Source organism: Erpetoichthys calabaricus, chromosome 2 (assembly GCF_900747795.2).
Source record: "Erpetoichthys calabaricus chromosome 2, fErpCal1.3, whole genome shotgun sequence".
NCBI classification, from domain to species: Eukaryota; Metazoa; Chordata; class Cladistia; order Polypteriformes; family Polypteridae; genus Erpetoichthys; species Erpetoichthys calabaricus.
In genome coordinates, this window is record NC_041395.2 from 311,525,044 (window position 1) to 311,538,488 (window position 13,445).

A 13,445-nucleotide genomic window follows, 5' to 3' on the forward strand; every position below is an offset into this window, starting at 1 on the left:
TTGCAGACCATGTACACCACTTCATGGCAATGGTATTCCCTGATGGGAGTGGCCCCTTTCAGCAGGATAACTTGGTCTACCACACTGTTTAAATTGTTCCAGAAAGGTTGGAGGAACACAAGAAAGAGTTCAAGGTGTTAAGGTTGTTTGTGAATTTCCCCTTGGGATTAATAAGGTATCTACTATCGATCTATCTATAACCTGAGCTCCAAATGTCCCAAATCTCAATCCAAATGAGCATCTAAAGGATGTACTAGAAAAACAAGTCCGATCTATCTAGGGCCTCACCTCGCAACGCACAGGACTTAAATTATCTGCTGCTAATGTGTTGGTACCATATACCACAGGATACCTTCTTGAGATCTTCTTGGAGTCCATGCCCTGACGGGTCAGAGTTGTTTTGATGGTATGAGGGGGACCTACACAATATTAGGCATTATTAGTTTTTATTTTGGAGCTAAGCTATATACAGTGCATCCGGAAAGTATTGACAGCGCATCACTTTTTCCACATTTTGTTATGTTGCAGCCTTATTCCAAAATGGATAAAATTAATTTTTTTCCTCAGAATTCTACACACAACACCCCATGACAACGTGAAAAAAGTTTACTTGAGATTTTTGCAAATTTATTAAAAATAAAAAAATTGAGAAAGCACATTGTACATAAGTATTCACGGCCTTTGCCATGAAGCTCAAAATTGAGTGCAGGTGCATCCTGTTCCCCTGATCATCCTTGAGATGTTTCTGCAGCTTAATGGGAGTCCACCTGTGGTAAATTCAGTTGATTGGACATGATTTGGAAAGGCACACACCTGTCTATATAAGGTCCCACAGTTGACAGTTCATGTCACAGCACAAACCAAGCATGAAGTCAAAGGAATTGTCTGTAGACCTCCGAGATAGGCCTGTCTCAAGGCACAAATCTGGGGAAGGTTACAGAAAAATTTCTGCTAATGAGCACAGTGGCCTCCATCATCCGTAAGTGGAAGAAGTTCGAAACTGCCAGGACTCTTCCTAGAGCTGGCCAGCCATCTAAACTGAGCAATCGGGGGAGAAGGGCTTTACTCAGGGAGGTGACCGAGAACCCGATGGTCACTCTGCCAGAGCTCCAGAGGTCCTCTGTTTAGAGAGGAGAACCTTCCAGAAGGACAACCATCTCTGCAGCAATCCACCAATCAGGCCTGTATGGTAGAGTGGCCAGACGGAAGCCACTCCTTAGTAAAAGGCACATTGCAGCCCGCCTGGAGTTTGCCAAAAGGCACCTGAAGGACTCTCAGACCATGAGAAAGAAAATTCTCTGGTCTGATGAGACAAAGATTGAACACTTTGGTATGAATGCCAGGTGTCACGTTTAGAGGAAACCAGGCACCGCTCATCACCAGGCCAATACCATCCCTACAGTGAAGCATGGTGGTGGCAGCATCATGCTGTGGGGATGTTTTTCAGCGGCAGGGACTGGGAGACTAGTCAGGATAAAGGGAAAGATGACTGCAGCAATGTACAGAGACATCCTGGATGAAAACCTGCTCCAGAGCGCTCTTGACCTCAGACTGGGGCGACGGTTCATCTTTCAGCAGGACAACGACCCTAAGCACACAGCCAAGATATCAAAGGAGTGGCTTCAGGACAACTCTGTGAATGTCCTTGAGTGGCCCAGCCAGAGCCCAGACACACACATTATATATATATTATATATATATATATATATATATATATATATATATATATATATATATATATATATATACAGTGGTGTGAAAAAATATTTGCCCCCTTCCTGATTTCTTATTCTTTTGCATGTTTGTCACACAAAATGTTTCTGATCATCAAACACATTTAACCATTAGTCAAATATAACACAAGTAAACACAAAATGCAGTTTTTAAATGATGGTGTTTATTATTTAGGGAGAAAAAAAATCCAAACCTACATGGCCCTGTGTGAAAAAGTAATTGCCCCCTTGTTAAAAAATAACCTAACTGTGGTGTATCACACCTGAGTTCAATTTCCGTAGCCACCCCCAGGCCTGATTACTGCCACACCTGTTTCAATCAAGAAATCACTTAAATAGGAGCTGCCTGACACAGAGAAGTAGACCAAAAGCACCTCAAAAGCTAGACATCATGCCAAGATCCAAAGAAATTCAGGAACAAATGAGAACAGAAGTAATTGAGATCTATCAGTCTGGTAAAGGTTATAAAGCCATTTCTAAAGCTTTGGGACTCCAGCGAACCACAGTGAGAGCCATTATCCACAAATGGCAAAAACATGGAACAGTGGTGAACCTTCCCAGGAGTGGCCGGCCGACCAAAATTACCCCAAGAGCGCAGAGACGACTCATCCGAGAGGTCACAAAAGACCCCAGGACAACGTCTAAAGAACTGCAGGCCTCACTTGCCTCAATTAAGGTCAGTGTTCACGACTCCACCATAAGAAAGAGACTGGGCAAAAACGGCCTGCATGGCAGATTTCCAAGACGCAAACCACTGTTAAGCAAAAAGAACATTAGGGCTCGTCTCAATTTTGCTAAGAAACATCTCAATGATTTCCAAGACTTTTGGGAAAATACCTTGTGGACTGATGAGTCAAAAGTTGAACTTTTTGGAAGGCAAATGTCCCGTTACATCTGGCGTAAAAGGAACACAGCATTTCAGAAAAAGAACATCATACCAACAGTAAAATATGGTGGTGGTAGTGTGATGGTCTGGGGTTGTTTTGCTGCTTCAGGACCTGGAAGGCTTGCTGTGATAGATGGAACCATGAATTCTACTGTCTACCAAAAAATCCTAAAGGAGAATGCCCGGCCATCTGTTCGTCAACTCAAGCTGAAGCGATCTTGGGTGCTGCAACAGGACAATGACCCAAAACACACCAGCAAATCCACCTCTGAATGGCTGAAGAAAAACAAAATGAAGACTTTGGAGTGGCCTAGTCAAAGTCGTGACCTGAATCCAATTGAGATGCTATGGCATGACCTTAAAAAGGAGGTTCATGCTAGAAAACCCTCAAATAAAGCTGAATTACAACAATTTTGCAAAGATGAGTGGGCCAAAATTCCTCCAGAGCGCTGTAAAAGACTCATTGCAAGTTATCGCAAACGCTTAATTGCAGTTATTGCTGCTAAGGGTGGCCCAACCAGTTATTAGGTTCAGGGGGCAATTACTTTTTCACACAGGGCCATGTAGGTTTGGATTTTTTTTCTCCCTAAATAATAAAAACCACCATTTACAAACTGCATTTTGTGTTTACTTGTGTTATATTTGACTAATGGTTAAATGTGTTTGATGATCAGAAACATTTTGTGTGACAAACATGCAAAAGAATAAGAAATCAGGAAGGGGGCAAATAGTTTTTCACACCACTGTATATATATATATATATATATATATATATATATATACACATTCATACACACACATACATATACAGTAAATTAAACAATATACATAAACACAAAAATAATGCTAAACACACAAAAAATAATGAATCAACAATTAACATAAGCAGATCATTGCGATATGAACTTCTGCAAACACTGTAATTAGGGCATCTACAGATGATGATAGAAGGGAAGGAGTATAATGACTCATGTTAACAACATTCCTTCATAAAATAAATCTTTGGAGACCCCATGTCAATTATAATGGGCAGGGTTCTGATGACCCAGACCAACCAGCTTTCACCCACCTCCCAACAATTAGCAGTCAAAATTCAGTAAATGGTGAAAAGTATAAGAAACAGAGTGAATCCCATAGCTTTCTCAGGTGTCTCTTTGTAGGAGGAGAAGCACTTTCAGTGAATTCATTTCTATAAAAAATATTTATTTTACCATATTTAAATAATACAATTTGTACTTGCATACATGGTAATGAAGAACTGTAATAGTTTTTTGACATGGTTTCCATTCAAACTGTTTTCATCTTTCCAGCTGGTATGTTTTAATAACAATAATTACATTCTACAGAAAGGATTGTTAATAAGGATTGTAATTTAAAACTATAATATTTATTTCTCTACTACAGTTTATAGTCATTTAACTTTTACTAATGCTTGATATGTACTCCTGATCTATAAAATAAAGTTCTGTTACTGTATATTTTTTAACTATAGCTTAGCAAAGGAAATTAAGCCTTCTTCACTTCAAATGCAAAAAAAAATTAAATAGCAAATGAAACTTTTGTGATGTTTGAAAGCAACAACAAAAAGCTCAAAATGTAGATAAACCCAAAACTGTGAAGAAACTGTACATTTAAAGATAAAGTACACTTAATTTTCTTAATCCATTAACACTAAGTTTAAGTTTACAAGAAAGCTGCATATCTTTGACAATAAAAATCGTGTGCAAATTTAGAATGTATTTTTATTTGGTTGTAATACCGTTCCTACTTCACAAGATGGCAGCAAAACACAGTATAATTAACAAAACTAATCAAGGACTACTGTTGCTTAAATTTATCATAAATGTGTGAGTACTTTTTTTTAAGGCAGGCTCTTATAGAAATGTTGAGTTCTAAAATCAGTAACTGAGTGCAAATTTGTATAACTAACTTAAGGACAAAATGGCTTACACCACAAAAAGTAACAAAGACAGATATAAAAAAAAAATTCTAAATAAAGTTGTGAGACCCAGAACACTTTTCTAGTAAACATGTTTCTGGTTTTATCAATGGAATTAAAACACTTGAAATTAGCGTGAAGAAAGGGCTAATTTTATAGATGCATGAGTATGTTTATCGCTTAACAAAACAGAGGTACTTTTGCATTTTCCCTAGTCCTAAGCAGGACAACCTATTCTTGAAATATTGATATAACTGTGTTCTGATTTAGTATTTGATTGTGTGAGATGAAATTTGTATTGTATCCCAGTTAGGTATGTAGCTGCAGGATGGATGCTTTGTTTTATAAATCAAGTTAGTGAAGGCCATTCAAACAGGCAGAGAGGAATGGTGTTCAGAGCTTTCTACTAAAATCTTGATTGACTTTATAACTAAATTCTTGACATAATTATCCCCATTACCTTTTTGCAGACTCAAAAGTAGGTGGGCATTCTTATTGGTATCATGGGTCATCCTTTTATTCAGAACAATTTCCCTTTTTGTATGGTTCAAATTTCCCATGTTGCTTCTTGTGAAATTGTTATTTGGATTAATGTTATTTTTCTAATTCAGTAACAAGTTGTGTATATAGCATATTTGCATGCAAACGGCACATGTGCAGTTATTCATTTTCTACCAATAGTATTATGAAAGAAATGTGCCACAATAATGAATGGACTATTTGTAAATATAACTCTTCCATGACTGACACTATCAACACATCTATCACCTCTGAATGTTGCTTTTTAAATACCATGGTATTTGTGCACAATGATGAGTTAGAATATTGCATAGATACACTGTATGCTGGAATTATTTTCCTACCTATACTTACTTCTAGTTAAGAATACATTTTTCACAACAATTCTCCATTGCAGTGTAATATTTCTTGTGATGGAGCAAAGCAACCACTCATAAATAAATTCAGCCCACTCACCTAGATTTACAGGCTGGATGACTCAATAAGCTGCTGCAAAAGCTTCCAGTGTCTGGGTGCTGCCCTGTGAGTGGTCCCCAGCATGCACAAAATACCGAATGCTTACTCATCCACTGATGCCTTATAGTGTGGTACAAGTTTAACTTTTTATTATGTTGCTAGGCAGCAGTACTATGTACTCTATTTATATTTTGATTCTTCAATTAGCTTTAATATCAGTGATAGCCAAGGAACAAGAATTTTAGAGGTTATGTGATGTGGTGGATCCAGACAAAACTTTTAATTGTATGTCTGACAGCAAACACAATGCATAGCTTCTTCAGCACTAACATTTGAACCATCAAATAACCTTTTTAATTTTTGTTTGTGTGTGAAGAAAATATTCATTTAACAGCCTGAAGGCATGATATTCTTTGGAGAGACGCCTCTCTGATGTCCCATTCAAATACAGCTCCAAGATGGTTAAGATGTATCCTTATAAATAGGAAAGTTTGGTTGTCCATGGTTTGGTCATCTACATGAAAAACACTATATGTCACCTAGCAACTTAACTCATCACCGAGCAGTTGTGCCAAGCCCTTATGCGGTGTGAACTCAGTTATCCTTGGGAGCGACATTCTCACACTAAAAATATATTTCCTCTTTTTGAGCAGTGACAATGACTGATTACCGTTCTGAAGAGCATTTTGACAGCTGCCCAAATTATACTTCATTACATGCAGAAATGGAATAAACATGTACAGGACATTGCTTACACATACAGTGGTGTGAAAAACTATTTGCCCCCTTCCTGATTTCTTATTCTTTTGCATGTTTGTCACACAAAATGTTTCTGATCATCAAACACATTTAACCATTAGTCAAATATAACACAAGTAAACACAAAATGCAGTTTTTAAATGATGGTGTTTATTATTTAGGGAGAAAAAAAATCCAAACCTACATGGCCCTGTGTGAAAAAGTAATTGCCCCCTTGTTAAAAAATAACCTAACTGTGGTGTATCACACCTGAGTTCAATTTCCGTAGCCACCCCCAGGCCTGATTACTGCCACACCTGTTTCAATCAAGAAATCACTTAAATAGGAGCTGCCTGACACAGAGAAGTAGACCAAAAGCACCTCAAAAGCTAGACATCATGCCAAGATCCAAAGAAATTCAGGAACAAATGAGAACAGAAGTAATTGAGATCTATCAGTCTGGTAAAGGTTATAAAGCCATTTCTAAAGCTTTGGGACTCCAGCGAACCACAGTGAGAGCCATTATCCACAAATGGCAAAAACATGGAACAGTGGTGAACCTTCCCAGGAGTGGCCGGCCGACCAAAATTACCCCAAGAGCGCAGAGACGACTCATCCGAGAGGTCACAAAAGACCCCAGGACAACGTCTAAAGAACTGCAGGCCTCACTTGCCTCAATTAAGGTCAGTGTTCACGACTCCACCATAAGAAAGAGACTGGGCAAAAACGGCCTGCATGGCAGATTTCCAAGACGCAAACCACTGTTAAGCAAAAAGAACATTAGGGCACGTCTCAATTTTGCTAAGAAACATCTCAATGATTGCCAAGACTTTTGGGAAAATACCTTGTGGACTGATGAGACAAAAGTTGAACTTTTTGGAAGGCAAATGTCCCGTTACATCTGGCGTAAAAGGAACACAGCATTTCAGAAAAAGAACATCATACCAACAGTAAAATATGGTGGTGGTAGTGTGATGGTCTGGGGTTGTTTTGCTGCTTCAGGACCTGGAAGGCTTGCTGTGATAGATGGAACCATGAATTCTACTGTCTACCAAAAAATCCTGAAGGAGAATGTCCGGCCATCTGTTCGTCAACTCAAGCTGAAGCGATCTTGGGTGCTGCAACAGGACAATGACCCAAAACACACCAGCAAATCCACCTCTGAATGGCTGAAGAAAAACAAAATGAAGACTTTGGAGTGGCCTAGTCAAAGTCCTGACCTGAATCCAATTGAGATGCTATGGCATGACCTTAAAAAGGCGGTTCATGCTAGAAAACCCTCAAATAAAGCTGAATTACAACAATTTTGCAAAGATGAGTGGGCCAAAATTCCTCCAGAGCGCTGTAATAGACTCATTGCAAGTTATCGCAAACGCTTGATTGCAGTTATTGCTGCTAAGGGTGGCCCAACCAGTTATTAGATTCAGGGGGCAATTACTTTTTCACACAGGGCCATGTAGGTTTGGATTTTTTTTTCTCCCTAAATAATAAAAACCACCATTTACAAACTGCATTTTGTGTTTACTTGTGTTATATTTGACTAATGGTTAAATGTGTTTGATGATCAGAAACATTTTGTGTGACAAACATGCAAAAGAATAAGAAATCAGGAAGGGGGCAAATAGTTTTTCACACCACTGTATTAGGCTAAGTCATTTTACAATAAGACCATTATAAAATGCAGCATGTCACTGCTTGTTAAGTTCTTATATATCATAAGGCCATAGCTGACTTTTGTGATCCACAGTGAGGCCTGGCAAATGTTGCAGATAGGAGATTACTAGAAGAGGCACAGTAAGGTATAAATCCATGTAATTCAAATAATTTTAGTCTCAGCATGAAGAGTGAGGCATATCTTTCTGCAAGGTGAAAGTGTGTGACACATGTTGCAGTCAGAAATAATGAGTAGAGTGTATGCAGTGTATGGCAAGGAAGCACAACAAAAAGGAGAAACCAAAAAGAAAGCCAAAGAACACACATTAGTTTCAATATCTGCTAGCTGCTGAACAGATGTTTGGTTCAGCCTGGCTAATTAAAAAAAAAAAGCCTTCTAATGCAACACACCTGTTCAACTGCTTGTTAATGCAATATCTAATCAGCCAATTACATGGCAGCAACTCAATACATTTAGGCATGTAGACATTTTCAAGACCTGATGAAGTTCAAATGGAGCATCAGAATGGAGAAGAAAGGTGATTTAACTGACTCTGAACATGTCATTGTTGTTGGTGCCAGACATGCTGATCTACTAGGATCTTCTCTCACAAATATCTCTAGGGTTTAGAGATATCTCTAGGTTTCTAAAGAATGGTCTGAAAAAGGGAAAATATCCAACGAGTGGCAGTTGTCTGGGTGAAAATGCCTTGTTGATGTCAGAGGAGAATGGCCAGACTGGTTAGAGCCGACAGAAAGGCAGCAGTAGCACAAATAACCACTGGTTACAACCAAGGTATGCAGAAGAGCATCTCTGAGCACACAACATGTCAAACCTTGAAGTAGATGGGCTACAGCAGCAGGAGACCACACCAGGCAACACTCCTTAACTAAGAACAGGCAACTGAGGCTACAATTCGCATGTGCTCACCAAAACTAGACAACAGAAGAGTGGAAAAATGTTGCCTGGTCTGATGAGTTTTGATTTCTGCTGCAACATTTGGATGGTAGGATCAGAATCTGGTGTCAACAACATGAGAGCATCGATCCATCCTGCCTTGTATCAATGGTTCAGGCTGGTGATGTTGGGTAATGGTTTGGGGGATATATTCTTGGCACACTTTGAGCCCCTTAGTACCAACTGGGTATTGTTTAAATACCACAGCCTACCTGAGTATTGTTGTTGACAGTGTTCATTCCTTTATGACCACAGTGTACCCATCTTTTTATTACTGATTCCAACAGGATAACGCGCCATGTCACAAAGATCAAATCATCTCTAACTGGTTTCATGAAAATGTCTGTACTCAAATAGCCCCCACAGTCACCCAATCTCAATCTAACAGACCAACTTTGGTAGATTGGGAGATTCTCATCATGGATGTGCAGCCCACAAATCTGCAGCAACTGCGTGATGCTATCACGTCAATATAGTCTAAAATCTCAGAGGAATGCTTCCAGTACCTTGTTCAATCTATTCCATGAAGACTTACGGCAAAAGAGGGTCCAATCCAGTACTAGCAATGTGTACCTAATAAAGTGGCCACTGTGTGTAGTGTGAAAGTGCACTTGAATATATTTTTCATCCTTTCCAAGTGTAAAAGGAATGACAATTTGTACAATTTTTGTACACATGTAAGGATAAGTTCATTGTATTTTAAATTTGTTGACATATGCTCCCTGTGCAAAAATGCCACTCATCCAGAAATTCTTTAGGAAATTATCATGAACAAAGCGAAACATTCCATGTTTGGTAAGATGCCAAGTATATACTGCATACTGCAGAGGTGAATATTACTTTGAAACATTTTTAACTGTGCAAAAATTATGCACTGAATGAAAGTTTTAAAAAGGAGTAAATTTTAGTTTTCAAGAGGAAAAAAAAAAAAAATAAAAAACTATACTAACTCTCATGTAAACCTTAACTATGTATTTACATTGCTCCATAACTGACCCCATTAAGGTTTGAAACCCAAAGCTTGGCCTTACCTTTATTGTTCTGTCACCAGATGCAGAAACAATGTATTTATCATCAAAGTCTACAACATTCACTGCAGCCCGGTGTCCTACAAGCACCCTTCGTAGTGTTATATCTGTTGGTGAAGCCATGTCCCATACTGCAATGGAGCGATCCTTTGAACAGGTCACCATCATGCCATTGTTAAAACGCAAATGCAACACCGCTTCACAGTGATGAATTAATGTGTTTAACATCTCTCCAGTGTTGACATCCCAAACTCTGAAAGAGAGTAATTTAAAGATATAGCATACTGACAAAGAATAGAATATATATATATAGGTTGACTAAAATGTTAAATACAGAAAATCATGTTGAGTGAAAAAATTCTTTCCATACAATTTTCAGACAAAGTGCTAACTACCACAAAGAAAGCAATACTACGCGACTTCTGAATTTCACTATAGCACCTGCTGCACATTCCCCTTTTTCTTCACTCATGAACAAGATCCCGAGATATTTGAACTCCTATTTACTAAGGGTAGTTATCCCCCCCCCCCCCCCCCCCCAAACAACGCACCTGGAAAGACCCATCTACTCTTTTCTAAGAGACAAATTTTGATATATATATACATATACATACATACATACATACATACATATCTATATATATAAAAATGGAATGGGTGGGTCGTCGGGTGGGCCTTTTTTTCATTCCGTTGAAAGACACGCCCTACTCACTGGACAGTTAAAAACACCAATCAAACTAACGATGACATCAAGTATTACCCAATCAAAAGTAGGAAAGGAGGCATCTTCATAAAATGCGTGTGGGATGATTTGCATGAGACGCTGCTTTAAAAAAAAAATGATAAAAAAAAATACGGGATAAATCCCGTCCAGTATTGATTCAAAACGGGACGCGCAATTTCATTCTCAAACGCGGCACGATTCCGTATTTTAAAGGACGGGTGGCAACCCTACAGTGCCAGGTAACCACCCATACAATCACATTGTGATTCAGACTAGGAATGCAATGAATGTAATTACCCCGATCTACATACAAGGCGAAAGTGTTGCAACATTCAAAGATGATGGTTTGGGATAAGTACACCATACAACATAAAACAGCTTATGAAGCCTTGAACCGAAAAAAGCAACATCTCAGAGATCGTAAAAAAAAAAATAGGAGCTAATGTCGTTTTACTCGCTGTAGATTTTAGTCAAACATTACCAGTTATTTCACGAGGGAGACCAGCACATCAACTCAACGCGTGTTTAAAATCCATGCTTCTCCCACGCTCGGTTATATGTCGCGTGTTCTCGGGTAGGTGCACCAAAAAATGTATACATTTAAGCATGTAATGGGCAAACAAAAAATGAGGTATACCCGAAGGCACATCAGTAGTACTTAATGTAACTTTACTTCTTAAATGTTAATGTTTTACTGTTTAATAATTTATACGCTTCTTATATGTTGTTCAAATCCTTTTATCAAAATACCACTGACAGCGCAATGCACGATAACATCGAGTGAATACACCATACACATCCGCCCACGGCTGCCCTGCTGTGCGCAGATAGGACTTGATTGTACAATAAAATAAAATAAAGATAAAAAGACTAAAACAATCATCACCCATAAAGCGGATAGTAGACGTGACGTACTATATGTGTACCACATTTCAAGTGTATAGGTGCAACGGTTTGCGAGCTACAGGTCATTTAAAATCCTGGACAGACACACAAATTGCCACGGTAGCAAATTACAGAAGAAGATTTTACTGTTTAATAATTTATATTTATATGAAATGTGCTTCTTATATATTACTTCATATTCTCATATGATAATGATGTTAATGTTTATATTGATTTCTGTGTTATTAAAACTGCATGTATGTGTGTATATGTATATATATATATGTATATATATATATATATATGTGTATATATATATATATATATATATATATATATATATATATATATATATATATATATACTAGCAAAATACCCGCGCTTCGCAGCGGAGAAGTAGTGTGTTAAAGAGGTTATGAAAAAAAAAGGAAACATTTTAAAAATAACGTAACATGATTGTCAATGAAAGCCCGTTTCACTCAGTAAGTCTTATGTGTGTGTTTATGTATGTGTGTGTATATATATGTACATGTGTATATGTAGATATGTATATATATGTATATGTATATAAATGTTTATGTGTGTGTGTATATTATATATATAATATATATATATATATATATATATATATATATATATATATATATATATATATATATATATATATATATAAAAGACAGCAACAGTTATAACAATGACAACACAATTACATTGACAATCATGTTACGTTATTTTTAAAATGTTTCCTTTTTTTTTCATAACCTCTTTAACACACTACTTCTACGCTGCGAAGCGCGGGTATTTTGCTATATATATATATATATATATATATATATATATATATATATATATACGAGCTGTATATACCCGGCGTTGCCCGGGGCAGAAGTAACCTAATCGGTCAAACACTTACATATATACCAAAGTAAACCTAATCGGTCAAAACAGTTACATATATAAAAAAACCGAACCTAATCGGACAAACAGCTTCATATATACAGAAGCGAACCTAATCGGACAAACAGCTAATCTATATACATAAGCAAACCTAATTGGTCAAACAGTTACATAAATACAAAAGCAAACCTAATCGATGAAACAGCTTCATATATACAGAAGCGAACCTAATTGGTCAAACAGTTATGCATGTGCAGAATAATTTTACAAAGATTATGCGTGTTAACAATCATTAAAAAGAAAAGATTGAGGAACTCTTCTTCTATATGTGATGAAGCTGGATGAAGCTGACTTGACGAAGACGTAGGTGGCATAGATTGGTTTTTCTAAAACAGAAGAAAAAAATGAGTATCTATTATTATTTTAAATTAGAATGAAAATGAGAACCTTGATTAGAGACAGATTATCCGTATTAAAATATGTGCATGAATAAACTTTTGCTAACTCTCTAGCAAAAGTTTATTCATACAAATTGGCATGGGATGGCTTTGTGAAAAAGTAAAAATTAGATAAAAATAAATTGAGAATGCGTACTTCCATTTGACTGAGATTATGTGTAATGATGAAAAAAAAGTTTAGTATGTTTTTTTTTCCATACGGGAAGGATGTAAAACCTTACATAGGCACCCTTCAGCCCGTACTGAAGGGTACTGTCAGATTCTTACTGACTAAAAAACACCCTTTTTATTCCACAGCTACCCCAAAAACCACTATTAGGCATTACTTTGGGGTGGCAGTAGTTTAGTTATGAAACAGCTGGGTCCTGAAAAAAATCTGTCTGATTAGTGGCTTCATCACATATAGAAGAACAGTTCCTCAATCTTTTCTTTTTAATGATTGTTAACACGCATAATGTTTGTAAAATCATTCTGCACATGCATAACTGTTTGACCAATTAGGTTCGCTTCTGTATATATGAAGCTGTTTGATCGATTAGGTTTGCTTTTGTATTTATGTAACTGTTTGACC

At 37.3% G+C, this 13,445-nt stretch overlaps 1 protein-coding gene across 4 annotated transcripts in view; it reads right to left on the reverse strand.

Moving 5' to 3' along the window:
* The window catches only part of LOC114647259 (beta-TrCP), a 268,372-nt gene that overhangs the window by 41,822 nt on the left and 213,105 nt on the right, over positions 1 to 13,445 (reverse strand). For all 4 annotated transcript variants that reach the window (XR_007934027.1, XM_028795911.2, XM_051922177.1 and 1 more), the window contains one exon: positions 9,914 to 10,163. Coding sequence is in view for 3 of the 4 variants with exons in the window: in XM_028795911.2 (XP_028651744.1) it covers positions 9,914 to 10,163 (250 nt within the window). In the remaining variant the exon portion in view is untranslated. The remainder of the gene's footprint in view (positions 1 to 9,913; positions 10,164 to 13,445) is intronic.